The sequence below is a fragment of the Lontra canadensis genome, unplaced genomic scaffold, assembly GCF_010015895.1.
Source record: "Lontra canadensis isolate GAN:19392208 unplaced genomic scaffold, GSC_riverotter_1.0 scaffold128, whole genome shotgun sequence".
In the NCBI taxonomy this organism is placed as follows: domain Eukaryota; kingdom Metazoa; phylum Chordata; class Mammalia; order Carnivora; family Mustelidae; genus Lontra; species Lontra canadensis.
The window spans coordinates 3,327,096-3,354,458 of record NW_022631122.1 but is presented as its reverse complement, the minus strand read 5'-3'; the positions used below and the strand labels follow the sequence as shown (position 1 = coordinate 3,354,458).

The window sequence follows — 27,363 nt, the reverse complement described above, 5'->3', positions numbered from 1 at the left end:
CATCATGTTAAGTGGCTTACCAAGTCAGAGGAAGTAGAATCCAGTTCTTTCCTAGGGAAGACATGGTTAGCCGTGGACAGAATTTGGGTCTTTTCCAATCGGTTGGGGTATCAGATGCTAATCAGAAACCAACATGGAGATCAGGATCTTAGGACCAGGCACAAAGCCAGTTGTGTGGACTGGAACCACCAGGTAAAAGTAACAGGGAGGCTGCAGCCTGACCCTCACTCAGGCTTATGTGGTGGGCATGGGTCATGGCAGCAGAAGATAGATGTAAGCCTCCATCAATGAGTAAGGCAGTCCTGCTGGACACGACTCAAAATGGCTAAGAACTGAGCATGATTAAGTCTGCAGGGAACTAGATGTTAGAGACCGTTTGTTGGTCAGGGCTGGATCGGAGATAGACTCATAGTCTAGCAGGGCACACAGACCCACACATTATTACGACACAGCATGACACATAATATGAGTTGTATTTGCAAGTCTTGACTCATTTTCTGAAACACAAGTGTTGGTGACCTAATATTAGTGGGAAATTACTCATCACATTTTCTGAGTTGGGAGACTGGTGAAATAGGGTGGAAGGGGGACCCTCACCCTATTACTTCTCTGTGGGTCCTCCAAGGATGCAGAGAAATGGCAGAACCAGGAGCATGGGCTCACCAATTTCCCTTAGACATCCCCATGGTTGACTTATTTCAGGTCTTTTCCTGAATGTCCCACTCAGAGAGGATTCCCTGAACCATCTTCTTTAAAATTGCCACCTCCTACCCTGGTTCCTCCTGTTTCCCTCCTTCATATTATTTTTCTCTAGAACTCTTATCAGTCACCCATTAACTGTATATTTTACTCATTTATTTATTATCTCTTTCCTCCAACTGGAATGTAAGCTCTGTGAAGCCAGGGATTTTCATGTGTTTGGACCCCACTGTAACCCCAGTAACTACAAGAATGCTTACTTAGTAATAGACATTTAATAGATACTTTGTAGACCCCTAGACATATTTCATGAAGTAACAGCATAGAGGGAAATGTAAAAGGAAATAGTATCTTCCATAACATAAGGCTAAGAGTTACAACCCAGGTGAGTGAAGAAAATCTTTGTGAAGACCGTTGACAACACCAAAGTTAAAATTTCTTTTCATCTCATAGAATCAGATGATAAAAGAAGGAACTCTGTCATGGGGAAGATAAAACAGATCGTAGTCAAATCTTTCCTTTTGGGGACCAGCTTCAAGTTCATTAACCAGCTCATTGAAGCTCTTTGCTTTATGTTGGCCCTTTTTGACACACATCTGCATAAATAAAGCATCTGCAGGTCCAGAGGCTTCCTTTCTGAGAAAGACAGTTCATTTGATTTATAGTTAAGGCTGGGGAAAGGATTCTTCCATAGTTTGTATCCAGTTATTTTCTCCTGGTGAAGGATGGTCTGCAAAATTTCCTTCACAGGTAGAGTAAATCACGTATGCACTCAGCACCATTGTTGATAATTAGTAAAAGCTCGATATTTAGCAGGAAGGAGTTGTCCGTGTGCTTCTGGAGATAGGCCACGTCTGTGAGGGTGCTGACTTTCACTGGAAGACCATAAACATGTCAACATCAATATATGATATCTTAAATGAACTGATCTTATTATTAGCAGGCAAATATAGGTTGCATATGTTAAAGAAAGGAAGGCTCATTGCTAGTCTCTTCTGCACTCCCCTAAGGAAGCTGAATATAGGTTATAGCATGGAGGAGGTCTCTTTTGGGAGTAACAAAATAGCCAGGCTTGTTGGTAATTGCTGTTTTATGCTTGTACTTTTTTTTTCCTTCCCATGTTCCTTACACCCTTTTGGCCATTTTTTCCCCTGGAAATTCTCTCTTTAAACTTACCCCTGCAGGTAGGGATTTTTATAACACAAACATTCTTTTTTGCTTAAAAATAAAATGACAACACTGCCTTCCGCAGATTATGCCTATAAAGACCCATCTTCAAGAAAGGTGCATCAGACTGAGCTATGGTTGATTTATTTTAGGATGTGCGCGTATGTATCAATCTGTGAGGCTATTTTTTTGGATAACATTCTTAAGAATTTGAATTTGTATAGCACTTCCAATTTTCCGTGAACATCTGTTAGAGTCTACCTTTTATGTCTGGGACACGGGATTTCTAGAATGCATAAAAATAGGCATTGGATTTTCTAGCACATTGCATGGTTTCTAATGTCTTGTCTCTTCTTTCCTCCCTCTCTTCTCTCCCTGCACCCCACTCCTACAGGGCTGATAGTCTACCTAGGAATGATGGCCGGGGCCTTTGTCCTGGGGGGCCTGGCTGATAAGCTGGGGAGGAAGAGAGTCCTCACCATGTCTCTGGCCCTGAACGCCTCCTTCGCCTCTCTTTCCTCCTTCGTGCAGGGATACGGAGCCTTCCTCTTCTGCCGACTCCTCTCAGGCATAGGGTACGTACATGTAGGGCTTTACTGGACCCTGGCATGCCAGGGTTCCATGCACCCTGCTACTCGAGCTCTCAGTGGTACTTCCAGAAAACCTTGGACTAAGTTTTGTGTTTGACTTCAAAGATATTATGTCAAGGTTAAACCTTAGAAAAAGGTTGTAAAGTCAGTGTTTAAGGTCAAATAAACCTGACCCTGCCTTGGACAGTCTTTCAAATTCACAAGGGTGGGGTATAAGGCAATGAGGCTTCTGCTATGACCATTTTTAGCATATGACTCGATTCTTTCTTTTTGGCATTTTCTTTATGCAGGATTGGGGGTGCCCTGCCCATTGTTTTTGCCTATTTTTCTGAATTCTTATCTCGGGAGAAGCGAGGAGAACACCTTAGTTGGCTGGGCATCTTCTGGATGACGGGGGGTATCTACGCATCTGCCATGGCCTGGACCATCATTCCACACTATGGTAAGTGCCCAGCCTTTGCATAGCCCAGGGGCCCATGTTACTATGGTACCTGCCTCCAACAACATCTCCTGTCCTTAGCATCATTCCCCATATTCACACATGGTTCCTTTATATGACTTTGATCTTTCTATGGAACTTCCAAACCTGGAGACACCTCACTAATTCAATACACACATCTCTCTGGAAATAATACAATCTGTTCTTCCTCCCTCCCTCTCCATTCCTTTCTTCTTTTCTTCTTTTTTTTTTTTAAGATTTTATTTATTTATTTGACAGAGGTCACAAGTAGGCAGAGAGGCAGGCAGAGAGAGAGAAAGAAGAGGAAGCAGGCTCCCTGCTGAGCAGAGAGCCCGATGTGGGGCTCGATCCCAGGACCCTGGGATCATGACCCGAGCCAAAGGCGGAGGCTTTAACCCACTGAGCCACCCAGGCCCTCATCTTCTTTTCTTCCTTTTATTTGAAAGAATGTTGATCTATAGCTCCCCAGCCCTCCTCCCCCAGGCAAGTTAGGCAGTTAGGCTTCAGGGACCCCATCTAATAGATGATGTAACAGAAGCCAAGAGATGTTAATGACTTCGTCAAGGTCACGTCCCTGGCATGACCTTGGATTTTGATGCTCTGCCTGCCTCCTGCCCCCATGCAGAGCTCTTGTGTACTTTCCACTCTAGTGCCTGCTGTCACTCTTGTTTGGCCACAGAAGTGGAGGGACCCTTACAGACAAGGTCTTGGATTCAGCCGGGACAATTTTATTATCCTGGGTAATTGCAAAAACCGGATTTTCTGGACAGAGACCTGGCAATGCTTACTTTCACAATTGGTTTTGTTAAGAGTAAAGTAGGGAGAAGGCAGCAGTTTTGAATTTGATTATTATGTCTTTTGAGCATCCTGGGCAATAAATGCACATTAGCATCCTTCAAAGTTTTTTTTGATAAACTAACAATCCTGGGTGTAGGCTTTGTTCTCATTTAGAATCCTGCAGACAACCGCCCTGAAGCTAACCAGTGCTTCTCTATGCGTGGAACTCCTTGCTGTCCTTGTTTGAAATCTTATCGTCTTTGTGTATTCTGAGGTGATGGAGTCTCCATCACCTTTAAGAAGAAGCTTTGGTGTAGACAATGCTTACTCTAGTAGTTAATGTGACCCTGGGTGCATTATGCTGGTAATCTGACAAACCCTGAAATCTCAGTGATTTAACACAATAAAAGTTTCCCCACTTGTAAAGTAGGGCGAATGTTTTGATCTGCAGGTGGCTTTCCTCCATCAGTAATATTGGGGCTCAGACTTCTTCCTCCATGTGACTAAAGTCTCTGCTTGGAGAAAGACCGTAGGCAGTTGTACATGGGAGGTTCTGAAGAACAGACTGCCAAGTCTGTCCTCTCTACTTACAACCCACGGGCCCCAAATCTGTAATATGATCACCCCTACTGCCAAGGACCCTTGGCCATGTAGTCTTGCTGTGTGCGAGAAAGTAGAGGAAATGGATTTGGGAAAAGTAATATTTGCCCTATCTAGTCTTTGAGAACCCACTGGGTTTTGTACAAGTAACAGAGAGGAAATAAGAATAGGAATAATGAAATAAACAGCTGAAGCATTTTCCAGATAATCCTGTCACCAAAAGCAGTTCTCCATCATTTTAGATACAAAATCATATTACCCTTAACTAACATCATTTCTGCACTCTGCCCTTCCCCCGAAGGCACACTTTACACACACAGTACACTGCATGCATTGCGCTGTTGGTTATATGGGTCAGAGGAATCGCTTATCCTCCCCTGATTCTTGCTATATTATTTACAACTGTTAACTGGCCCCAATGAGTGAGTGCTAAGAAACTACTTCCACATTTAAATTAAGTGAGTAAAAAAATATTTTGGGGGGGGGTGTGGGCGACAAATAAAATCTTAATAAAAGCGGAGTCAAAATAGCAGTGCTGTGTGACTGGGGACAAGTCGCTGCATCTTGTCTGGCGTGAAGAGGGAAGGAAGCAAAATGTAGAGCTCATGCCAGCCGTCATGCTCGGTAATTCCTGGGATGCAAAGGGGAGTGTTGAGAATACGTTTAAAACAATTCTGGCACTCGAGCTAGCTTCCTTTCCTGCAGCATCAACAATGTCAGCGACCTATTTGTAGACTGCTTGCTCCCCAAGAGAAGCCTGCCCTCATGCGGGACCAGGGAGATGCTCACTGGCTCAGCTTAGGTCATATGCCCATCCTCAGCTACACCCCAGAGGATGCTGGGTCCAGATTGGTTTGGTGTCTGGGTACTTCCTTCCTCAAATCCCGCACGGATTGGGATGGGGGAGGTCTGTCCCACCCAGGCCACATGTCTGCCAGATGGTGGAGGCCACAAGGTGCCAGGTGTTATGACAGGGGCCACTCACAATAGTCACTACCTGCTGCATCAACTTTTCACTTTGCTTTGCACACACAAACACACACCCATGTCTGGGGTATGGTTACTAAGAAAGCGATACAAAGAATCAGGTTGGAAGCGTGTTGGCCAAGACTGAATGGGATGCCCGTGGTAGAGGGGCCACGTGGCTGGTCGCTGGTCGCTGCTGGCTGACATCAGGGCTTGTGATTCAGTATTTTACCCCAAAGAGATAGGATGTTTCTCCTGTTTGCGTATGAAATCTGTGACTTTTTTGTACCTCCCCCCTTTTTAAAAAAGGTTTATTTGTTTATTTATCTGACAGAGAGCACAAGCAGGCAGAAAGGCAGGCAGAGAGAGAGGGGGGAGCAGTCTCCCCGCCAAGCAGAGAGCCCAATGAGGGGCTCAATCCCAGGACCTTGGGATCATGACCTGAGCCGAAGGCAGAGACTTTAACCCACTGAGCCACCCAGGCGCCCCTTTTATGTCCCTTTTAAAGAGTGAAGGCTCTTGGGCAATTAGGCTTCGTTGAAACAAGCACTAGCTGGGCAGGGAAGGGGGACCCACTCGAGAAACATGATAGACTAGAATCACAGTGTAACAGGAGTGATTATTTACTTAAAGCCTCATTTTACCAGGACCAGATGTTTTGTCCATACTGAACCAGACATTTGATAATATTTCTCAATGTGCCCAAGACATTAATGCTCTAACACCCCTCCACTCAGCAGGGACAAATGCCAGGGTAACTACAGAAAGGAGACTAGTGTTTGTGTACAGCTTATGCAACCCATTTAATTGCTTTTGCAGGGATGAAATGATGGGAGGTCTTGGCACCGGGAATTTGGGTGACTGAGTCATTGAGAAAGAAAATTACAAAAGTCAGAACGTTTTCCTGGGAACTCATGGTCACAGCCCAGAAAAAAATTGGATATATTATGGAAGATTAATGCCTATTGTGTTCAGCACCACCAGCTGTTTGTGAAATCCTGACAGAGAAAAGTAGGACAAGCTAAAATATCAGTGAACAGAGCCATCCCTGTCTCCAAATTAATAGTTGTCCCATATATTTGGAAGCAGTGCACTGTTTAATTTTATTTAATTTAAGGTCCCAAAGACTATCTCATGAATGCAATAAATGCAGATTATTAAGATCACCATAAAAACCGCAGAGGCATGAGGGAATAATGTATTTGGGATAATTTACACACATTACCATAAAGAAAAATTTGTCTTAGGCAGCATACTTTATAAACATACCCACTTCTTCTCTCCTTTCCTCATCATCCACCTGAGTTTGACTGCTATGTAGTTTTGATCAACTTGACTTCTAATTCTTCCACAGTAGCTTTTGGACATGAGCAGGGAAATGTGTAAATAGTACTATGGTTTTATCTTCCCTGTCTAGTGCTGCTGTCAGGAGAAAGGAAAGGTTTTTTTTTTTTTTTTCCATTCAAATGAAAACCAACAAGCCCCAGGGAGAGCATGCTGTGCAAAAATAGGTTTGATTCTGGTTGAGAAAGTTGGATGATGTGTGTATCGTGTGGCCAGATGTGTCACGGTGGCTTCAGTCCCACGTTTTCCTACCCGAGACTCCCCGTGGCGAGCCCTTGAGTTGCACAGACTAGGAGATACCAGCAGAAACAGCTGGCAAGCAGGGCAAGTTGAAATGCAATGAGTTAAGAGGCAAAGGCAAGTAGAGGAACTTAAAACACAAAGAGAGGAACAGAGGGTTCCAGACATTCACTGCTCACCACCCAGCCGGCCCCGAGGTATATGTCCACATCTAGACATACCCCATTTTATTGTGCTTCGCAGATAGTAACTGGAATAGAGATTTTCATGTCGCAATAATGATTACCCTCTGAACTTTAGAAATCGATGCATTCATTTATACAGTTTTGTCTTAAAAAAAATGCTGTTGGCATTGTCTTTGGAGCTACTTGGAGTGGCATGAGAAAACCAAGTCATTGTATAACCTGGGATCATTTGATCATTTATTTGTTTATTTTTAAAAGATTTTATTTTATTACTTTTTAAATTAACATATAATGTATTATTAGCCCCAGGGGTACAGGTCTGTGAGTCGCCAGGTTTACACACTTCACAGCACTTACCATCCCACATACCTTCCCCAATGTCCATAACCCCGCCACCCTTTCCCTATCCCCCTCCCCCTGGCAACCCTCAGTTTGTTTTGTGAGATTAAGATTCTCTTATGGTTTGTCTCCCTCCTGATTCCATCTTGTTTCATTTATTCTTAAAAGATTTTATTTTTATTGATTGATTGATTGATTGATTTAGAGAGTATGAGTGGGGGGAGGGGCAAAAGGAGAAGAAGAGAGAATCTCAAACAGACTCCCCACTGTGGAGCCCCATGTGGGACTCGACCTCACGACCCTGAGATCATGACCTGAGCCAAAATCAAGAGTCGGATGTGCCACTGACTGAGCCACCCAGGCATTCCATAACCTTGGATTTTTTTTTAAACAATTATTTTGTTGCTGATACTCATCTATTTTAGTCAATAACTTTGGCACTGAATATCATGTAGCTGTTTCTAAGCAAGTAAAATCTACCCTCAAAGCAGAGGAATTATTACTGGCTGTCAGAAGGTTTTGCACTTAGCAAATCTGTGATGGTGGTGTTATCTGCCGTCTATAGCTGTGAAAACCCCCAACACAGGGAGCCAGGATTTGTACTCTGATCCCCGTGACTGTGAAAATCGAGGCTCTTTCCGCGGTGCTACCCATTCCTTAAAAGAGGGAATTTGTGACCCATGAGGATATTTGAAATAGTGTTTTGCAGATCCAGAGGCAATTTCTAAAAATGTATTTTAGAAATGCTTTCAAGAGGTAGCCTAGGTGGCTCAGTCAGTTAAGCATCTGCCTTCTATTCAGGTCATAATCCCAGGGTCCTGGGGTCGAGTCCTGCATTGGGCTCCCTGCTCAGCAGAGAATCTGACTCTCTCTCTCCCTCTGTCTTTCCACCACACGTCCCCTGCCACTTAGGCTTGCTTTCTCTTACACTCTGTCTCTCTCAAATAAATAAAATATCAAAAAAAAAAAAAGGTTTCAATGATGAATTCTAATTAGGAGCTAATCCTATCTTCATTTCCATGATGATAGAATTCATTTGAATTTAGAAGCCCTGTCTTTTTAAAATAAAAAAAAAATTAATGTAGGCATACCTTGGAGATATGATGGGTTTGGCTTCAGATTACTGCAATAAAGCAACTATCAGATGAATTATTTGTTTTCCCAGTGCATCTAAAAGTTATGTTTATACCAAACTGGAGTCTAGTAAGTGTGCAATAACATTACATCTAAAAAAATGTACACACCTTAATTAAAAAAATACTTTACTGCTAAAAAATGCTAACCATCATCTGAGCCTTTGGTAAGTAGTAATCACTGATCACAGATCACCATAACAAATGCAATAATGCAAAAGTCTGAAATATTTTGAAAATTACCAAAATGTAACAGGCGTAAAGTAAGTGAACGCTGATGGAAAAATGACGCCAGTGGACTTGCTTGACCCAGGGTTGCCACAAACCTTCAATTTGTAAAACCTGCAAAATCTGCAAAGCACAGTAAATTGAGGTATGCCTATATTATGACTGATAGCGCTTTTCAGAGTGTGGTCTCGAGCCCTTGGCATTAGAATCACCTGGAGCTGGTATTGCCCTTTCACGTGGGAAGGGGGAACCCCACGGTCCTAAGGCCCTGATCTGGCTTTCCTTCCTAGAAGGCAAGAGGTCCCTGAGGTACGATCACCTCAGGGTTCCTTTCCATCCAAATCATGCTCTGGGTATTCAGAACCCAAGAATTCCGCTAAACTCTAGGAATCGTGACCAGGACACCTATTCTCACTGCGGTGGAGTGTGATGGGTTCACCTGTATGAGCACGAGGCCCCTCACTTGGAGGAAGGGGCCAGGAGAAGAAATGAAAGGGGTCTCGAAAGGATAGGTCACGACCTGGCCTTCCAGATCCTTATTTGTCAAGGCAAGGGGATAGAACATTCGTTATGGACAGTTTGTTAGCTTGAGTTTCAGTGGCTATAGAGAAATAGGGGACGCCGCCCAAGGCCCTATAAATGTCAGGCCTGGTCAGCCCTGGGGGTTGTTGAGATGCACATTCCCATGCCTGTTCCAGACTTCTGCCTCAGAAGCTTTGGGAACAGTCAGAGGTTTGCATTTTAACCTGCTCCGTGGGTGAGGCTCTGTGCCCTCCTTTGAGAGCTGGTGTTTTAAGGTCACTGTAAGGTCATGTCAGAAATCCTCTGACTGTTCTCCACAGGCTGGGGCTTCAGCATGGGCACCAATTACCACTACCACAGCTGGAGAGTGTTTGTCATCATCTGTGCAATGCCCTGCACTGTGTCCCTGGTGGCTCTGAAGTTCATGCCAGAGAGCCCGAGGTTCCTGCTGGAGGTGAGTCAGTAACCCCCATCCCCACCCTGTGTGAGACCGATAGCCCTTCGGCTGCCCCCGACTCCAGCTTGCATGTTGCACACCATCCCCACGTCAGCCCGCCTGGACCATTGTTACTTCTGGCTTTAGTGCCGTCTGTGATGGCTGCACAGCCTGGGTTCATAGACTGTCAGAGGCGGAGGGGGCCTCCTGAGGCTGCTGCCAGCACCCCCTTTCTCCAGAAGATCTTCAAAGCTGTGGGATGTTTTCTCAAGTTGCTACAGTGAGATCTGTGGGAAAATGTGCGTCGCCCCAAGCCCATCAGGACTCTTGACTATCCTGGACCCCTCCCCACTGGAAAGCTGCTCCTGGTGTCTTGAGAGAAGAGACCTTCCAACCTAGGGGGCCGCTTGTGTTTGCAGAGGAGCCGTAGGACTCAAAGGCTCCTACACCTCCAATTCCAAGTCCACTCATATGTCTCCTTCTAGATCTTTCTACAGAGTGATCGTCTTTGTCAAATTCCCTTGTGTCCCATTGTCAGGAACAGACACCACAGGGAGTTTTTCTTTAACCAGGGATCTCTCACGAACTTACCCTTTGTGGTGTGTGAGTTTTCTAGGGCTGCTGAGACAAAGGACTTTGTTACCAACAGAGTGGCTTCAAGGAACAGAAATCGCATCACAGTTCTGGAGGCTGGATGTCCAAAATCAGGGTGTCCGCAGGGCTGCATTCCCTTGGAAGTCTGTAGGGGAGTCCTCCCTTGCCCCTTCCAGCTTCCAGTGCTTTGTTGGGACTCACTTGGCTTCCTTTCTGTGTCATCTCATGCACTGGCCTGCCATGTCTCTGTATTCACATGCTGGCTTCATATAAGGACACTAGTCAAACTAGGTTAGAGGCCCACCCCACTCTGGGATGACCTCATCTTAATGACATCTATGGCAACCCTGTTTCTAAACAGGGTCCTATTCTGAGGTCTCTGGGGCTGTGGGGACACAATCCATAACAGGTTGTTTCTTTGCTTTCTCTGGTCAGGGAGGCACGTGGATCCCACCCAGCAGTCACTGGACCTTACAACAAGGCGTGTTGTACTGTGGAATGGGAATAGTGTGTATACAGCTCAGAGGCATTCCCTTAGTATCCTTCCAAGATGGGCTGGGGACAGAGACTTGTCCCAATCCTTCCCAAGCCCTGGGTGGCAGTGTGTCCAAGTCTAATCAACTCACGCTTAGGGTTGGACGCCCCCCTGTAGGGTTTCCACCCCTTGTCAGTAAAGGATTTCTCATGCCTCTTTCCTTGATTTTACCAGATGGGCAAACATGATGAAGCCTGGATGATTCTCAAGCGTGTCCACGACACCAACATGAGGGCAAAAGGGACCCCCGAGAAGGTGTTCACGGTGAGTGTGTGGCACCCATGCCAACCGGAGAGGGTCTCCCCTCTTTACTCTTTTGGCTTGCTAAAAAATGAATCTTATTATATTATTGTGATACTATATTAATTTGACAAAGAGAACCTATCAAAGGGGGAATAAAACCCCTGACGTTCTTATTATTGTGTCCTAATTATTTGTTCAGGTTGATAGATATCCTGTTCTCACTAATTGTTCAAAAAAAAAAAACACACTGAAAGAAAAAGCTAGCTGTGTTTTTATAGGGATAAGGATATGTACATATATTTACATCTATCTATCTATCTATCTTAGAGGGAGAGGGAGAGAGAGAGAATCTTAAGCAGGCTCCATGCTTAGCACATGGGCTTGATCCTACGACCCTGTGATCCTGACCTGAGCCAAAATCAAGACCCATTTGCTTAACCAACTGAGCCAGCCAGACACCCCTCCATCTACTTTTTAAAAAGAGTATTCATTCACATTCTGTAGGTTGTCTCGTGGCATTCATAATTATCTTTTTAACCAATGTTAATGTTGGGAATGTTAACACAGTCTTTCTAAACACGTCCCGAATGCTGGAAATTTATTTACCCCGTCTTATTACCTTGTTCCTGTAAATATTGTCACAGTGAACATTTTCACATACATAGTTCCTTTCCCTTCATGTTCTCGATTTGTTTTCCAAGACAGACTCCTAGAAGTAAAATGAGTGGCTAAAAAGCACTATTATTTGTATAGCTTTTGAGTTATATTGCCAGATTACATGATTACATCTCAATAAGGTTGTGTCCGTCTACTGTGCCACAGGCAACGGGATAGCCATTTTTCTCCTCCATCCTTACCAGCATTGGCGCTTAGCCTGAATTTTGTTTTTTCCTAGTTTAAATAGTGAAAAACTAGCGGTGATTTCCATGGAGATGTCCTGTTAGGTACCTGGATCTGTGCTCCCCTGACCACGTTCTATAGCCAAGGAGGAATGCCTGCTCTGGTGGGTGCCTGTTTTGGACAACTTTCCTTCAGGCTGACTTCAAATCCATTTCCACTAGGAAGCCCTCCTGGGTTAACCTTGACTCTTACTCTGATTCACTGCTTTTGCAGCTTTGGCCTCTGCCATTGACTCTGGACAGCATACTCCTCCTTATTCACTGCTGCTTAGAAGCCCTGGTTCTCAGGCAGGACTACGTGGCAGGACCACGTAGCTAAGCATCTGCATCCTGGAGCCTGACAGTCTGGGCCTAAATCCCAGTTTTGATACTTTCTAGCTGTGTGGCCTTAGGCCGGGTACTCCCTTTGCCTCCGTTTCTCTATTGGGAACAGAAGGGTAATAATATCTTCAAGTATGGTTCCGGTAAGGATTCAGTTTTCTGCCTTGAAGCAGGGGCTGCATAGATGTTAACTATCATTCAAAAACATTATGACACAAGGGTGCCTGGGTGGCTCAGTCAGTTAAGCATCTGCCTTTGGCTCAGGTTGTAATCTGAGGGTCCTGGGGTTGAGACCCACATCGGGCTTCCTGCTCAGTGGACAGTCAGCCTCTCCCTCCCTCTGCTGCTCCCTCTGCTTGTGCTCTCTCTCTCTCTCTGTGTCAAATAAATACATAAAATATTCTTTAAAATTACATGACATATTTTTTCTTAAATTAACTCAAGCAAATAAATTTTGTTGCTCTTCAATGGCCTACTTCCCTCAATTCCATGCTCCTAAAAATATCTAAAATATGGGACCAGTGCTTTTATCACAAACATTTACTAAGAAGCATAACTAACAGAAATAGTCGTGATGAAAGATGTTAATTAAGGATGTAGATGGTTCTCCCCAGTCCCCTCTCCCCACTGCTGTCTGTGGTGGGTTATAAGGCTGCAGCTGGACTGCAGGTGTGGACACCAGATGTTAGCGGGTCTCCCCCGCCCAGGACCTGGGTGCACTTGGCTCAGTCTTGCCCCACCCACCGTCTCATCAGACTGCTCTCCGAGCTCCTGCTTATTCCCGAGAGATGTCTGCATGGTCTTCTGTCTCTGCCTCAAGCCTCTGAATCCACATCAGCTGGATTGGATTGTGTGTCACATCAACGTGGTGTGAAACACACACACAGACACAAAGATGCATACACACACACTCACAGACACATACATCATACAGACACAGACACATGTATATAGACACACACATGTACACACACATCACACACAAAACACATATCACACACGTACACATGTATAGAGACATACACATGCGCATAGACACACACACCATACAGACACATAGAGACATAAACATACATACAAACACAGACACACGTATACAGACATATACACGTGCATAGACACACACACATACAGACATACACACACAGACACATGTAGACAGACATACACATGTGCTCAGACACACAGACACACACATCATACCGACACACAGACACCTGTATACAGACATACACATGCACATAGACACAGAAACATGAACACATGCATATACACACACATATGATACAGACACAAGGAGACAAACGCAAACATACAGACACACACATACAGATACACAGACACGTGTACACAGACCTACACATGTGCACACACACATCATACAGACACATAGAGCCATAAACACATGCAGACACGTAGACACACACATACAGACACATGTATACAGACCTACACATGCACACACAGATACACACACACCATACAGACACATAGACACATAAATGCACACACACAGACACACACATCATACAGACACACAGACATATGTATACAGACATACACATGTGCACAGACACACAGAGACATAAACACACACATATGTACACAGACACACATCATGCAGACACATAGAGATATAAACACACACATACAGATACACATCATACATATAGACAGACACATAAACACATATATACACACATATCATATATACAGACGGACACATGTATACAGATATACACATGTGCACAGACACACAGAAACACAAACACACCTCACTCATACCAAGTATTTGCCAGTTTAATAACCTCCATGATAATTCGAGAAACTTCCTCTCTGTCCCATCCTCCCTCTTTTCCTCCTCCTTTTTTGCCTTCCCTTTCTTTCCCCTGTTCTCCCTCTGGAATATGGCAAATTCTCCTTGGCTCACGCAAGGCTCACACACTGGTCCTCCCTGGCATTCCCTGACCCGTCAGGCAGTCTGTTAGTGTATTTATTCCAAGCAAACCCACTGCTCTGCTGAGAGAGTCCTGATGGGTGACAGCTCTGCCCCTCATTTGTACGCCTGTCCCTGCCTGCCCAGGAGACTAACCTCTTTCTGGTCTTCGTCTTACCCTGGTGGCCTGTGTAGCATCTCATACCCAGTGGTTTCCGTGACTCTTGCTTCTGGAAGGACCACTTCTAAATCAACCTTGTGAGCTTGCCAGACTGGGAGTCCCTTTTAGAGAAGTGATCCCACATTCACTCCTCACAACGGGTTTATCCTTAAGCAGCCTAATTTTGAAGAATGAGATCTTGGCAAGGAAATCAACAGAGCCTCCAGTTTCCAAAGGCAGAAGCTAAGCCTCTCGCTTGAGCACCAGAGCCCGTCCCCTCCGGGATGGCCACGCATCCCCAGGAAGTCAGAGATTCCAGATCCCAGAGCTGGAATGTGAACCGTGGGTGGGCACTCTCTCTTACCCCACCCTGCGGGCTAGCCGGGCGTCCTCACCTCTGCTTTTAGTAGTTTTCAACTCATGCGAAGGAGAATCAGAACGGTTGTGGCTTCAGCATTCCCTGCTGACTTGGTGATCATATTAATTGGCTAGAAGTGGATGACTGGTCGGGCCAGGGGTGAGAAAAGAAAGAAACAACTGGAAAATGTTGAAAGGTTAGAGAGCAGAAGCAATCAGGAGTGAACTCCTTCCTGACGGGGTTAACTGCTTGGCTCCAGAGTGCTCCCCGCAGCAAATAATGCACTTTTTTTTTTTTTTTTAAGATTCTAATTATTTATTTGACAGAGAGGTCACCATAGGCAGAGAGGCAGGCAGAGAGAGAGGGAAGCAGTCTCCCCACTGAGCAGAGAGCCCGATGCGGGGCTCGATCCCAGGACCCTGAGATCATGACCCGAGCCGAAGGCAGAGGCTTAACCCACTGAGCAACCCAGGAGCCTCAAATAATGCACTTTTGATTGTACTTGGAAATCAACAAAGGCTAGGGTCCTCACCTTCACCTTTGTGCTGCTGGGGTTCAGGACGCCTACCCTGAAATATGGGCACCTTGGCATACTGAATATCTTAAGCGAAGGAGTTTGAGAAAGTGCCAGAAGTAGGAAGATCACTCTGACCTTTCCCACTCACCCTTCTTAGGTCATAGATCTCCTGTGTGAAGTGACTGTCCCTGTACCAGGAGGAAAGAAGACGTTCTTATCACCAGAGATCGGGGCAGGGTCAATGAGGCTGCATCAGCAAACCTTGTTACATCAATTCTTTCTTCCTAGTTACTTCTTCACCATTTACTACCCTAAGCCCACATCCCTTTGTCATGTTAATTCCTCACAAACTCATTGTTTCGTGGCCTCAAAGGTACAAGAGTTTTCTGCTCTGGTCACATCTTCAGGCTTTCATTTTCTTTGGAAGCCTCCCTTGTCTGTGTTAAAGTTCGATAAAATGTGTAGGCTTTTCTCCTGTTGATCTGTGTTTGTCAGTTAAATTTTCAGACGCAGCCTGAGATGCTTAGAGGAGCTGGGCAGACTTCTTCCTCCCCTCTGAAGCCCTAGGTTTCAGCCATCCCATTGGCTGGCTTCCTCACAGGCTTCTGATCTGCCACCTGGCAGGTGTCCCCAGTAAAACGTTCTGCAGGTCTGGTGTGAACACAGACCATATTTTGATATAGACCCCATCAAAAACAGTATCTTACTTAATTGTAATTTAGAGTAATTTTGCTTGAGGCCAGCCTGTCCATTCACCCACTCCCAAATCCCTAGGGAATAGAACTCCCCCCCCCCCCCCCAGGAGCGCCAAAAGGAAAAACTTTGCAATTGAGTGGATATCTTAATGCTTTTGAATATGATTTTTGACATGCTTCCTGATTTGATGTCATCCTTGTCCTATGGCCTCTTTTGACTGCAATGAGGGCTCCTGGGCTCCCTGGGGGTATTTGACAGCAGGAAGTCCAGCTCCATTTGACAGCAGGAAGTCCAGCTCCAACAAAGAGTTCTGTTTCAGAGCCTATGTGTTCACTCCCCTGCGTCCTTGTCAGAGCCCAGGCAGAGAGATTTGTGGAGGAGGCACACCTGCGGAGGAGGGTAGGACGGGCCTAGGAGGCTCTCAGGATGCTCTCGTACCTCCAGTTTCAGGAAGAACATGGATGCTTTTATCAGACTCTCAAAGGGGCCACCCAGCCCTCCCCAAAGTTTAAGAATTACTGTTTTTAGGGTTTAGAAGAGCACAGCCATGCCATCCTAGACCTCATGCTCAGAGTTAATGAGTCTGTTGTCCACACCCAAGGGCTGTTTTTTCCCTTGTGCATTGCCAGCCTTATCTGTGTATCTCTTTTTGTTTCCCCCATTTCCTTCCTTCTCAGATGGCAGAAAAAAGTGATGGAGATGCTTGTAGGACTAAAACTTTTTTTCCCTAGACAATAGTTCATTGTAAGGGGTGATGGCAATTCTGATTTTTTTTTGAGTGTGCTCCCCCATTTTCCTCTGAATAAGTCTGCAAGCATGGACCTTGCTAACTTGGCTAACCATCTCCTTAACATGATGGTTGGTTATAGAATCCAGTGGTTGCTTTAAACACTAGGTAACTTGACAATCACTGTCTTGGTGAGTCAGGATTGCAAATTGGGGCTATCTGCTGACACTGGACAAATCAATGCTTTCTGGGGCCCTTTAGTGGGGGAGCTGAGTTGTATAACCCTATCCCCACTCCCCATTTATTTGATTTCCATTAGAAAAGCCAGAGACAGCAAGGAGAACATGATTTCTCCTATTCTGGTGTGTTTTTAAAAATATCTTAAGTAGTAGAGAACCTGGGTGGCTCAGTGGGTAAAGTGGCTGACTCTTGATTTCGACTCAGGTCACAATCTCAGGGTCCTGGGATTGAGCCCTGCTTCAAGCTCCATGCTCAGAGGGGAGTCCGCGTGAGGATTCTCTCTCTGCCCCTCTCCCTGCTTGTGTGTATGCTCTCTCTCCCTCACTCTCTCTCTAAAATATATAAATCTTTACAAAAAAATCTTAAGTAGCAACCTCCTCCCCCAAAACACACACACCATTGCTTGCATGGGTTCTAGACTTCTGTGATATTGTTAATACCTATTAGGGACAGACTTGTGAATTTTAAGGTGGGGTCAGCTCTACTGTGGGCAAATCAGATATACATGGTAATTCAGCATATTATCACTGACAAATATAAATTTCTCAAAAGCATCATCTAGTCAAAAGATGGATTCATCTTGTCTACAGGGGGATATATCTCCCTGAGAAAGATTCCCTAAGAGAGGCCATGTACATCTTTGGTTAAGAATCACAGGACTAGAGGATCATCCAAGGCTCCTGTAGCCTTTGATATGTGACATAAAATTAGTTACATTAATTAAACACTGAAAAGTCTGATACAGAGTGGGGTTACGATTCTCGAGACCATCTTTGCTTTGCAGGTTTCCCACATCAAAACTCCCAAGCAAATGGATGAATTCATTGAGATCCAAAGTTCAACAGGAACTTGGTACCAGCGCTGGCTGGTCAGGTTCAGCACCACTTTCAAGCAGGTATGATTGGGAACATGTGGGGGATGAGAGGGAGGACATCTGGAACCCTGTAACTTCGGTGGATGAAGGATAAAGACCATGAACACCCCCATCAACCCAAGGCAGTGTGATGGGGAAGGAAGTGCCCTGGATGGAACGCTTGGGACACAGTTGTGCCTGTTCCTCACCCACCATGTTGCTTGAGCCAATGTCACCATGACTTATCTAAACCTTAGTTTCTTTTCTTTGCTCTTCCTTCCCAAGGCAGAGATTTTGAACACTGGTGAAATGTCTACTGTTAGTAAACACCCTTCTCTCCAGCATCTTCTCTTTATGTAATCTGTAGGAAGAAAGGAATGAGTGAAGTAGATGGCCCTTTGGGGTGTGTTGGTGGCTTTTGAGAAAGTATCCAGGAAGGGCAAGGCCATTTCTCTGGAGAAGGGCCTCCTGTAGCCAACTCAGCTGTCAAGCACCGAGGCAGCCGATGAATGGTTGAATGGTTGTTAAGTGTTGAGAATATCACCCATTCCCATGGGCAAGGAGTAGAGCTCACTACTCAAGGTTACCCAGTGTCTTGAAATCCCAACTCATTGTGCTTTTGATGATGTATGATTGTGTTCCCAGGGAAGATGCTCCAGGACTGTTATGTTAGAGGCAGAGGCCAAGCAGTAAGAAGAGAAGAGGCTTTGTTATTTGAACAGATTTGCTTTCTCTGGAAGATCATGGTTGTCCATTCTCTCATGGGGTCCTAGGAAATTTATCAGAAAATCCTAGAAATGAGCTCTTTCAAGTCACAAGCCTGATTTAATAACCCTTCTGTGTGTGGGTTACAGGTCTGGGATAATGCCCTCTACTGTGTGATGGGGCCCTACAGGATGAACACGCTAATTCTGGCTGTGGTCTGGTTCACCATGGCTTTAAGGTAAACTCTATCATAACCTCTTTAACTTCCCTAAGCCTCCAGTGCCTCCTCTATAAAGCAAAGATCACAATTAGTTCTAACTCTTAGAATCTAGATGCTTTTGGCTGCAAGTAAAAGACAGCCCACTCTCATGGCTTCTACAACAAGGATGCTTTTTGTCCTTTGTAACAAGAATCCCATAGAGAGGCAATCTTCACGAGTGGTTTCAGTCCCAGGCTCCATCTCCTGGCGGCTGCTAGATGCCTGTGCACTTCTTGGCATCCTGTCAACGTGGGAAAATGTCCCGAGGAGGAAGAGGCTGCCTCTCTCTGAGTTTCTCCTTGTAACAGCAAGGAAGACCTTCTCAGGAGCTCCCCCCGCACAAACCCTGCAGCCTTTCTCTCTATTACCCAGATGTGTGTGTCACACCCCTAGTGCCAAACTACCTGGTGAAGGGGATGGGATTTCCCAGTGATTGCAGACTAATCAGGGTTTGTGTGTGGGCTAAAGATATTGTTAGCTTTCCTGAGGGCTGATACCCAAACAAAATCTAGTTTCCAAGGAACGAGTAGGGAGCAAGTGCTGAGTGGGCAGCTGTCAGTGGCATTGTGACTATGGGATAAAACAGTGAGACTCTGTGGCACTATGCCCTACGATAAGGAAAATAGAGTGTGATGGGAATGATGATCTCTTAAGTGGTAGAAGAGTCATTTCATGCACCTCCAAATATCATGACTCTCTTTATGCCACTTAAGCCACTGAAAGCATTATGAGACTATATACTGTATAAAGGAAGTGCTTGCATTAATTTCTGGCACTAAGTAAGTACTCAATTAATTGCTATTATCATTGAAGAACTGTCAATGAGATTTAAAACTTTCATCTATGAACTTGCTTGGTTCACCAACACCTGTGCCCGAAGGAAACAAAATGGGGTCTAATGACCTCTTTGACTCATGGGGGAACATGGGGAGACCTGATTTCTTTCAGTACCTATTCATGGAAACCCAAATGGGTAAAGTGAAGAGGAAGCTGGGCCCTCCTCCCTACTCACTTATTCAAAGTGAGGAGGGAACATTTCAGAAGCCAAAGATGGTGGACACTAGGATTCAATTCATTGAGAGTTCTAAAATATGTCTTGTTCATATTTACTTATAGCTGATTTAATTTTGTTGACTAGGTAATGCATTTTAGATGTTGAAACAACCAAGAAATACATGTACATAGCTTTCCATAGTGTAGCACCACATTGTCTTCAAACAGGGCCTTATTGCTAGACTCTTGGGAAGTCTTCAGGATTCTATTTTGAACAATACATTTTGAACAATGAATAATTGTGTTTGTAAGCAACTTTGTACTTGAGGGAGCTGATCAATGGAATAGGTTTCTAGAAATGGGATTATGGAGTCAAAGGGGGTAAATCCAACAGTGATTTTTTTTTTTTGACAATGCCCTCTCCTCCATGTGGTATTGTACAATTTTTCCTGCAGTGTATGAGAGCATCTGTTCACCTACAACCAAGTAGTTGAGAATGATAATGGTGTGGCTTTAATTTGCATTTTTCCTATTATGAATGGGACGGAGCATCTTTTTTAAATGTTTAGTGGCCAGTTTTTTTTTTTTAAAGATTTTATTTATTTATTTGACAGAGAGAGGGATCACAAGTAGGCATAGAGGCAGGCAGAGAGAGAGGAAGGGAAGCAGGCTTCCTGCTGAGCAGAGAGCCTGACACAGGGCTCCATCTCAGGACCCTAGGATCATGACCTGAGCCGAAGGCAGAGGCTTTAACCCACTGAGCCACCCAAGCGCCCCAGTGGCCAGTTTTTTGAGTTGATGATCCTGAGTTCGGCCGGTATAAAGTCAGATCATCTACAGGTGGAGGTAGTTTTGCTTCTTGCTTTGCAATTTTGTATCCTTGCAATTTTGTATCTCTTTCTCCTGTCTAACTGAGTTAGTTAAGCCCTACGATGTGGGGGTAAAGAGTAGTCCTGATAAGACTAAATCTGGGTAAGATAAGAGTAGTCTGGGTCTTGTCCCTGACATGAGTGAAGATTCCCCTACTCTCCACATGAAGTGAGCTCTGTATTTTCTTACATGTTAAGGATGTGCCCACCAATTCCCAATCTATTGTTTGTTTGTTTTTTTTTAAGTCAGGAATGTATTTTTTTTTAATCAAATGCCTTTTCAGAGTCTATGGAGATGGTCATGATTTTTTCATATGAGGAGTGATAGTATGGCACATAGTAATTGTCTTAATTTCTAATAATGAACCATATTCGTACATTTTAAATGAGCTTGATTTATGTCATGTTAGGGATACAGACTCTGATCACGAAAGAATTGCCTAATGCTGCTCGAATATTCTGTCTTCGCTCTTACAGCTACTACGGACTGACAGTTTGGTTCCCTGATATGATCCGGTATTTTCAAGACGAAGCCTACAAGTCCAAAATGAAGGTGTTTCTCGGTGAGCACGTGTATGGTGCCTCCATCAACTTCACGATGGAGAATCAGATTCACCAACGTGGGAAACTTGTGAATGACAAGTAAGTGAGAGACCATGAGCTTTCCCCAGATCGAGATGGTGGTCTGTGAGGATTGCTCTTGGGAGAGGAGCCACTGGAAAGAGAATTCAATATAGCAGGTGAATGATCTCCAAGGCTCTTGGAGTACCTCAGAGACACAATGAAGCCTAGTGGCCTCCAGGCATCCTTAGTCATCTGACTAGAACTTATTCATCCAAGGATAGAGACATTTGACTGAGGAGAGGCAATTAGACCAATTTTCCTGAGGCCTCACACCTTTCATGGAGATGTGCACAGGGCTGTGGCCTCCTACTGCTGCCTGCCTAGAAAGAGGGCCCAGAGGGTTGAGAACCCCATACCAATCTACTACCTGGTTTTTGAGCTTTTTCTGTGATCTTAGGAAGCTTCTCTAGAAGCAAATCCAGAGGATAATATGATAATACTTTATGTTACTCTTTGGCCTAATATTACCTCCAAGGGTTGGTCAGCCTGGCCAATTACCATCAAGAGTGTTGTTCCATAGGGGAAAAATGAGTGGTGTATTTGAAGAGTCCTGCCCACATCTTTGTGGGGCTGCCTCCTCAATCCCTTTTGCTTCTCTTCCTATTCCTAGGACCGATGAGATGGACAGTCAGTCCCCCCACTGGGCTTTAAGAATGCCTCTTTGAGGCTGTGCTCTACAGGACCACCCTGCCCCCGCCTCTGGGTCAGGACACAGTCAATTAAAGTTGACCCCAGGCCACATTATTCACTAAGCTGAACATTTATCCCCGTTTCCCTTCTTGACTGTACTTAGCAAGTTCATCAAGTCAGCTACATGGTGACATCAGAAATACCACGGCCCAGACAGTTCAGTGTCAATGATACAAACTACCCCATATTTACCACCTCTTTATAAGAATCAACACCGCGAATTCTCCCCTGGAGTGCATTGTCTCCCATGACCCCTGTGCTTACCTACGTATTTGAGCGAAGTGGCCCGGCCTGTGACTGTCAGCCACATTAGGAGAGGAGCCTATGTCTGGGTGAAGTCCAAGAGGGTAGGAGGATGTCTCTTGCAGGCTAGTCCATATCACTCTCACGGGCCACACCCGAGCAAACGCTCACTGTTATTTAGGATGAGAAAGTGTGAGAGGAAAGGGGAATATCATTTCTACAAATATGAGATCTTTGGGGAGGAAGGTTAGGACAATCATGAGTGGACAAGGAATTCGGGCTTTCAGATGATATATTTTTTTAATGCAAAACCCAGTCACAAACATCTACACAATCACATGCCCGCACATACACATAGCCTCTGTGTAGAGACTTTGGTCACCAAACTCTACTGAGAGTGGCCACTCCAGGGATGGCAGCTCGAGCTAGCAGAGGTGGGTGGGGGTTACCTGGGATTTCTCACTCTCAAAGGAGCTTCTGTTTAAGTGGGGAGATCTTGTGCCGACATTGCCAATGAAGAAATGTTGCCCAAAGAACGCTTTGGAAATGTTGAAAATGAAGGGACATTATGGATGGCCAGATGTCACCCATGAAATGACACCATTCTCTGCAGAGATGAATTCAGTAAAAGAGACCTCATTTATGAAGTTTCCAATGTTTGTTGATACTCTTTTGCGGTATTAGTAATAAAGGATCACAGAATGACATTGATCATGAGGCTCATAATCATAACCATGGCAGCCAACATTATAAAGCATTTTTAGGTGTGAGTGGCTGTTTTAAGCACCCTAATAGACTATGTCATTTAATCCTCACAAAAATGAAGGAGGCCTCCAGGAGGTAAGACATATGTTTTCCTGTTGTACAGGGAAGGAAATAGAAGCTCAGAGAGGCTGAGTAACTTGCCCAAATCACACAGCTAATGTAAATAGAAATGTCTTTCCCAGGGTGCCTGGGTGGCTCAGTGGGTTAAAGCTTCTGCCTTTGGCTCAGGTCATGATCCCAGGGTCCTGGGATCGAGCCCCACATTGGGCTCTCTGCTTAGCAGGGAGCCTGCCTCCCACCCCCCCTGCCTGCCTCTCTGCCTACTTGTGATCTCTGTCTGTCAAATAAATAAAAAAAATTAAAAAAAAAAAAAGAAATGCCTCTCCAAAACACAGACATTCAGACTCCAGTCTCATACTTTTAACAACTAGATATTGTCTCACTGAAAACTGTCCCTTCCCACAGAGGCCCTGTGGTACATGGTGTCTTCTGCATTCAGAAGTTCATCACAGGGTGCCTGGGTGGCTCAGTTGGTTAAGCATCTGCCTTCAGCTCAGGTCATGATCCCAGCATCTGGGGATGAGCCCCTCATCAGGCTCCCTGCTCAGCCGGGAGTCTGCTTCTTCCTCTCTCTCCATCCTCCCCCCCTGCTCATGCTCTCTCTCTTAAATAAATAAATAAAATCTTTAAAAAAAGAATTTAAAAAGTTCATTGTAATGCCAGCGCCCTTATGGTTTGCAACAGGCTGGTTTTGTAGTTCTTAGATTTAGCTACATAAAAAATGGGAACTTCTGATCCACTCTGTTCTTTTAACCTTTCTCAGCCTCTGGAAGCTTTCATCAAGCTTCTGGGTGGGAGTGAGGAGGAAGCAAGTAATCTTGACAACGGTGGTCTCCTGTGGACCCAGGACCTCCCCCCAACCCCTGGGACCATACAGTTATTGCCAAGGGTCTGGGAATGCACAGGCACACCAAGGCTTGTCTGAGAGTGGATGTGAATATTCTGTACACACAGATATGCTGCCATGTTTCTGTATTTCAAGAGCATGTGGTTGTTTTGTGTAATTATTCAAATATAAATTCCTTCAGAAGTTGCAGTGAGTTAATTTTAACTTGTCATTTATATGGTTTCTTTGTTTTGTTTTGTTTTGGAGAGAGGGAGAGAGCAGGGAGAGGGGCAGAGAGAGAATCCTAAGCAGACTCCATGCCCAGCGTGGAGCCGGACTGGGGGCTGGATCTCACAATCCGCAGGTCAGGAGCTGAGCCAAAATCAAGAATCAGATGCTTAACAGACTGAGCCACCCAGGTGCCTCTCACTGTTTTTTAACTAATGGGTCTTAAAAGTACAACCACTATCACGTGAAATGCATTACTTAACCCCCAGCAAATTGAATAAAAGGTTGTTTTTCTCCTTGGAAGATTAGGAACCTTGAAACTTAGCGAAGAAAGGAAGGAACCGGAGTTTCTTTTCTTGGATCATGCTGCCCCCTGCTGATCATGGGTTAGAAAGCACTTCATCTTCGAAAACCCTACACCTCCTTGGAGAGTTCACTTCAGCTGGGGTGGCCCATGTCTCCCGATGTGCTCTGTATTCCTCCTCTGATGTTATCCACACTTTGGTAATTTAAAATGTAAATAGAAATTATTTACCTTATTGGCTGTCGCACACAGGGGACAATGACTTTGGTGTACGTAGGGCTTCAGACTTCTCCCACAGGGTTTGTGAATAGAGAACGTGTTGAAGCCTGAACTGCATCCTGCTGTAAGACAGTCCCTTTGGCCCCAAGAAGAAATGAAAGTACACAGATTCGTTTGGGCCTCTTCCCCAGGCACCATCCACAGCCCTCCTGGTGCATCCGATGGGACCGGGTGGCTCTGAGAACTCGTAAGCTTTTGGAAAATGCAAGAAAGACAAGAGAAAGAGTTCATATTCTAAATTCCGAGCCAAAATGTCAGGCCAGGCTTCTCATACTGTTAACTGAAAGCAGGATAGTTGTTGTTGTTGTTGTTTTGTCTGAGAGCATGTGTAAACTAATTAGTTCATTACCCTCTCTGCTTGGGGAGACATTTCTGCTTGGCAAGGCTAACTTCTGTAAGGGTTAGGGCAGGGGAAGAGTATGATACAAGACAATCAGGGGGAAAAAAATAGGACCTGCCTCACGAGTTCTCTTGGAAGGTCAGGGGATTGAACCCTGAAATGAGGGTGATTTAGCAGAAAAGAGAAGAAGGTTGATTTCATGCATCACACTGAGGCATCACCCACACTGTTCAAAGCTTCTTTCAGCGAGGCAGAAATAAGAATTTTTTCCGCCTCCCGTGGGTCTGTTTCAGGGTAGAGAAGTCCCATGAAGCCACCACGGGTGGGAAATGTGTAAATGCACCTTCCGGCTTCCAGGCCTGGGGAAGTAGCTTGAGGGGCTGGATTTCAAGCCTCAATGGGTCAGAGACTCGCAGAGCATCTCTGACTTGTGTAAGTCTCCGGTTCCACATCGGAAAGCCGTCATCTTGGTAGATAACATGCCTCATGCTTCAGAGTTGATCAAATCTCTCATTTAATCTAGGCCCTGCAAAGATCTTTGTGGAGACTCTTCCGGGATATTTTATAACCTCTCTGGCTGCTGAAAATTGGCTTGCTTTCTCCCCATCAAACATTTACTCAGGTTATTGCAAATAAATAGAAATCCTATTCATTGGGGGATGTTTATTCGGTATCTAAGCTATTCCATTAGTCCCAACAGTTCCCCCTTTGTTATTGTGTACGATCTCATCCTCTGCAAATAAACATTGTTTTGTCTCCTTTCTTCTCTCTCTCTCTCTTTTTTATTCCACTGTGAAGTACATCAAATATGCAGAGAATAGAGAATAATGGAAACAACGTGCTTCAGAGCAGCTGGCTTTATAAAATCATAAGCTGTGCTATATTTACTTCAGATTTTAAAATAGATTAAACATTACTCGCTCGGTGAGCCTCGATGGGATTCCTCTCTCTCCCAAAGCATAATGACCACCATTGTTAATAAACCTGGTGTTTTACACTGATGGATGTTTTTATATTTTTCCCGTGTGTCTATGTTGACAAACATTGTACAGTACTTTTTACATGGTTTGGAGTTTAGATAAATATCATACTATGTTGTATATGTAAATGTATATTATACTATAGATTTTGCAACTTGGTTTTTTTTGTATAGAATTAGGGGTTTTGGAGGTGCATGGGTAGCTCAGTGGGTTAAGCCTCTGACTTCGGCTCAGGTCATGATCTCAGGATCCTGGGATTAAGCTCCGTATCGGGCTCTCTGCTCAGCGGGGAGCCTGCTTCCCCTTCTCTCTCTGCCTGCCTGTGATCTCTCTCTCTTTCTCTCTCTCTCTCTCTGTGTCAAATAAATAAATAAAATCTTTTTAGAAAGTAGGGTTTTTTAAAAAAATATTTTATTTATTTGTTTGAGAGAGAGTGAGAGCGAGGGAGAGCATGAGGGGGGTGGGCGCAGAGAGAGAAGCAGCCTCCCTGCTGAACAGGGAGTCTGACGAGGGGCTCGATCCCAGGACCCCAGGATCATGACCTGAGCTGAAGGCAGATACTTAACTGACTGAGTCACCCAGGTGCTCCTAAAATTAAGGTTTTGAAGACTCTTTGCGTTGGTTATCATAGCTATGTAATTCAATTTGATTAATTTAAATGTCATTATGTGAGTGTTCCCTAATGTGTTTGTCTGTTCTTCTTTTGATGGACATTGAGGTCATTGACAATTTTTGGCTGTTACACGTAATACTGCAATAAGAGTTTTTATGGGGCAATTTGTCTAGCCTGGGAGCTAGAGGTGGAATTGCTAGATGGGAGGATATGAGCGTCTTCAGCTTCTGTGCCACAGTGGTCTCCACGAGCCTTGTACTAACTATGCTTCCCACTGGGCAGGATGAGAGGGCCTGGCTCCCTACAATGGGGCCCATTCTTAGTCTGTGAGATGGAGCAGTGTGACATGGTATCTCTTTGTCCTTTAACTTGTATTTCCCCGGTCCCGGTGAGACTGAGTATCTCCTCCTGTGTTTCTTGGCCCTTCTGGTTTCTTCTTCTGGACCTGTTCATGGGCTTTGTTTATCTTATTTATTGGATAATCATTTTCACATTAATTTGCATAATATCTTCATCTGTTTGGGCTATAACAACAAAATACCCCAGACTGAGAGAAATTTATTTCTCCTAGTTCTAGAGGCTGGAAGTCCAAGGTCAAGGCACAGGTAGATTCCAGATCTGGTGAGGACACACTTCCTGGTTCACAGATGGCCATCTCTTGCTCTGTGCTCACATGGAGAAATGCAGGAAGGAGCTTTCTGGGGCCCCTTTTATAAGGGTATTAATCCCATGCATGACTTTTATGACCTAACTCCTCCCAATGGCCCTACTTCCTAATATGATCACACTGAGGATTAGGTTACAACCTAACGGATTTTGA

At 44.7% G+C, this 27,363-nt stretch overlaps 1 protein-coding gene across 1 annotated transcript in view; it reads left to right on the top strand.

Moving 5' to 3' along the window:
* SV2B (synaptic vesicle glycoprotein 2B) overlaps positions 1 to 27,363 on the top strand; it is a 70,051-nt gene that overhangs the window by 22,804 nt on the left and 19,884 nt on the right. Inside the window, exons 2-8 of the mRNA XM_032842336.1 lie at positions 2,261 to 2,441; positions 2,747 to 2,898; positions 9,571 to 9,704; positions 10,990 to 11,079; positions 17,697 to 17,807; positions 18,620 to 18,708; positions 21,069 to 21,233. Coding sequence (XP_032698227.1) covers positions 2,261 to 2,441; positions 2,747 to 2,898; positions 9,571 to 9,704; positions 10,990 to 11,079; positions 17,697 to 17,807; positions 18,620 to 18,708; positions 21,069 to 21,233 — 922 coding nt within the window. The remainder of the gene's footprint in view (positions 1 to 2,260; positions 2,442 to 2,746; positions 2,899 to 9,570; positions 9,705 to 10,989; positions 11,080 to 17,696; positions 17,808 to 18,619; positions 18,709 to 21,068; positions 21,234 to 27,363) is intronic.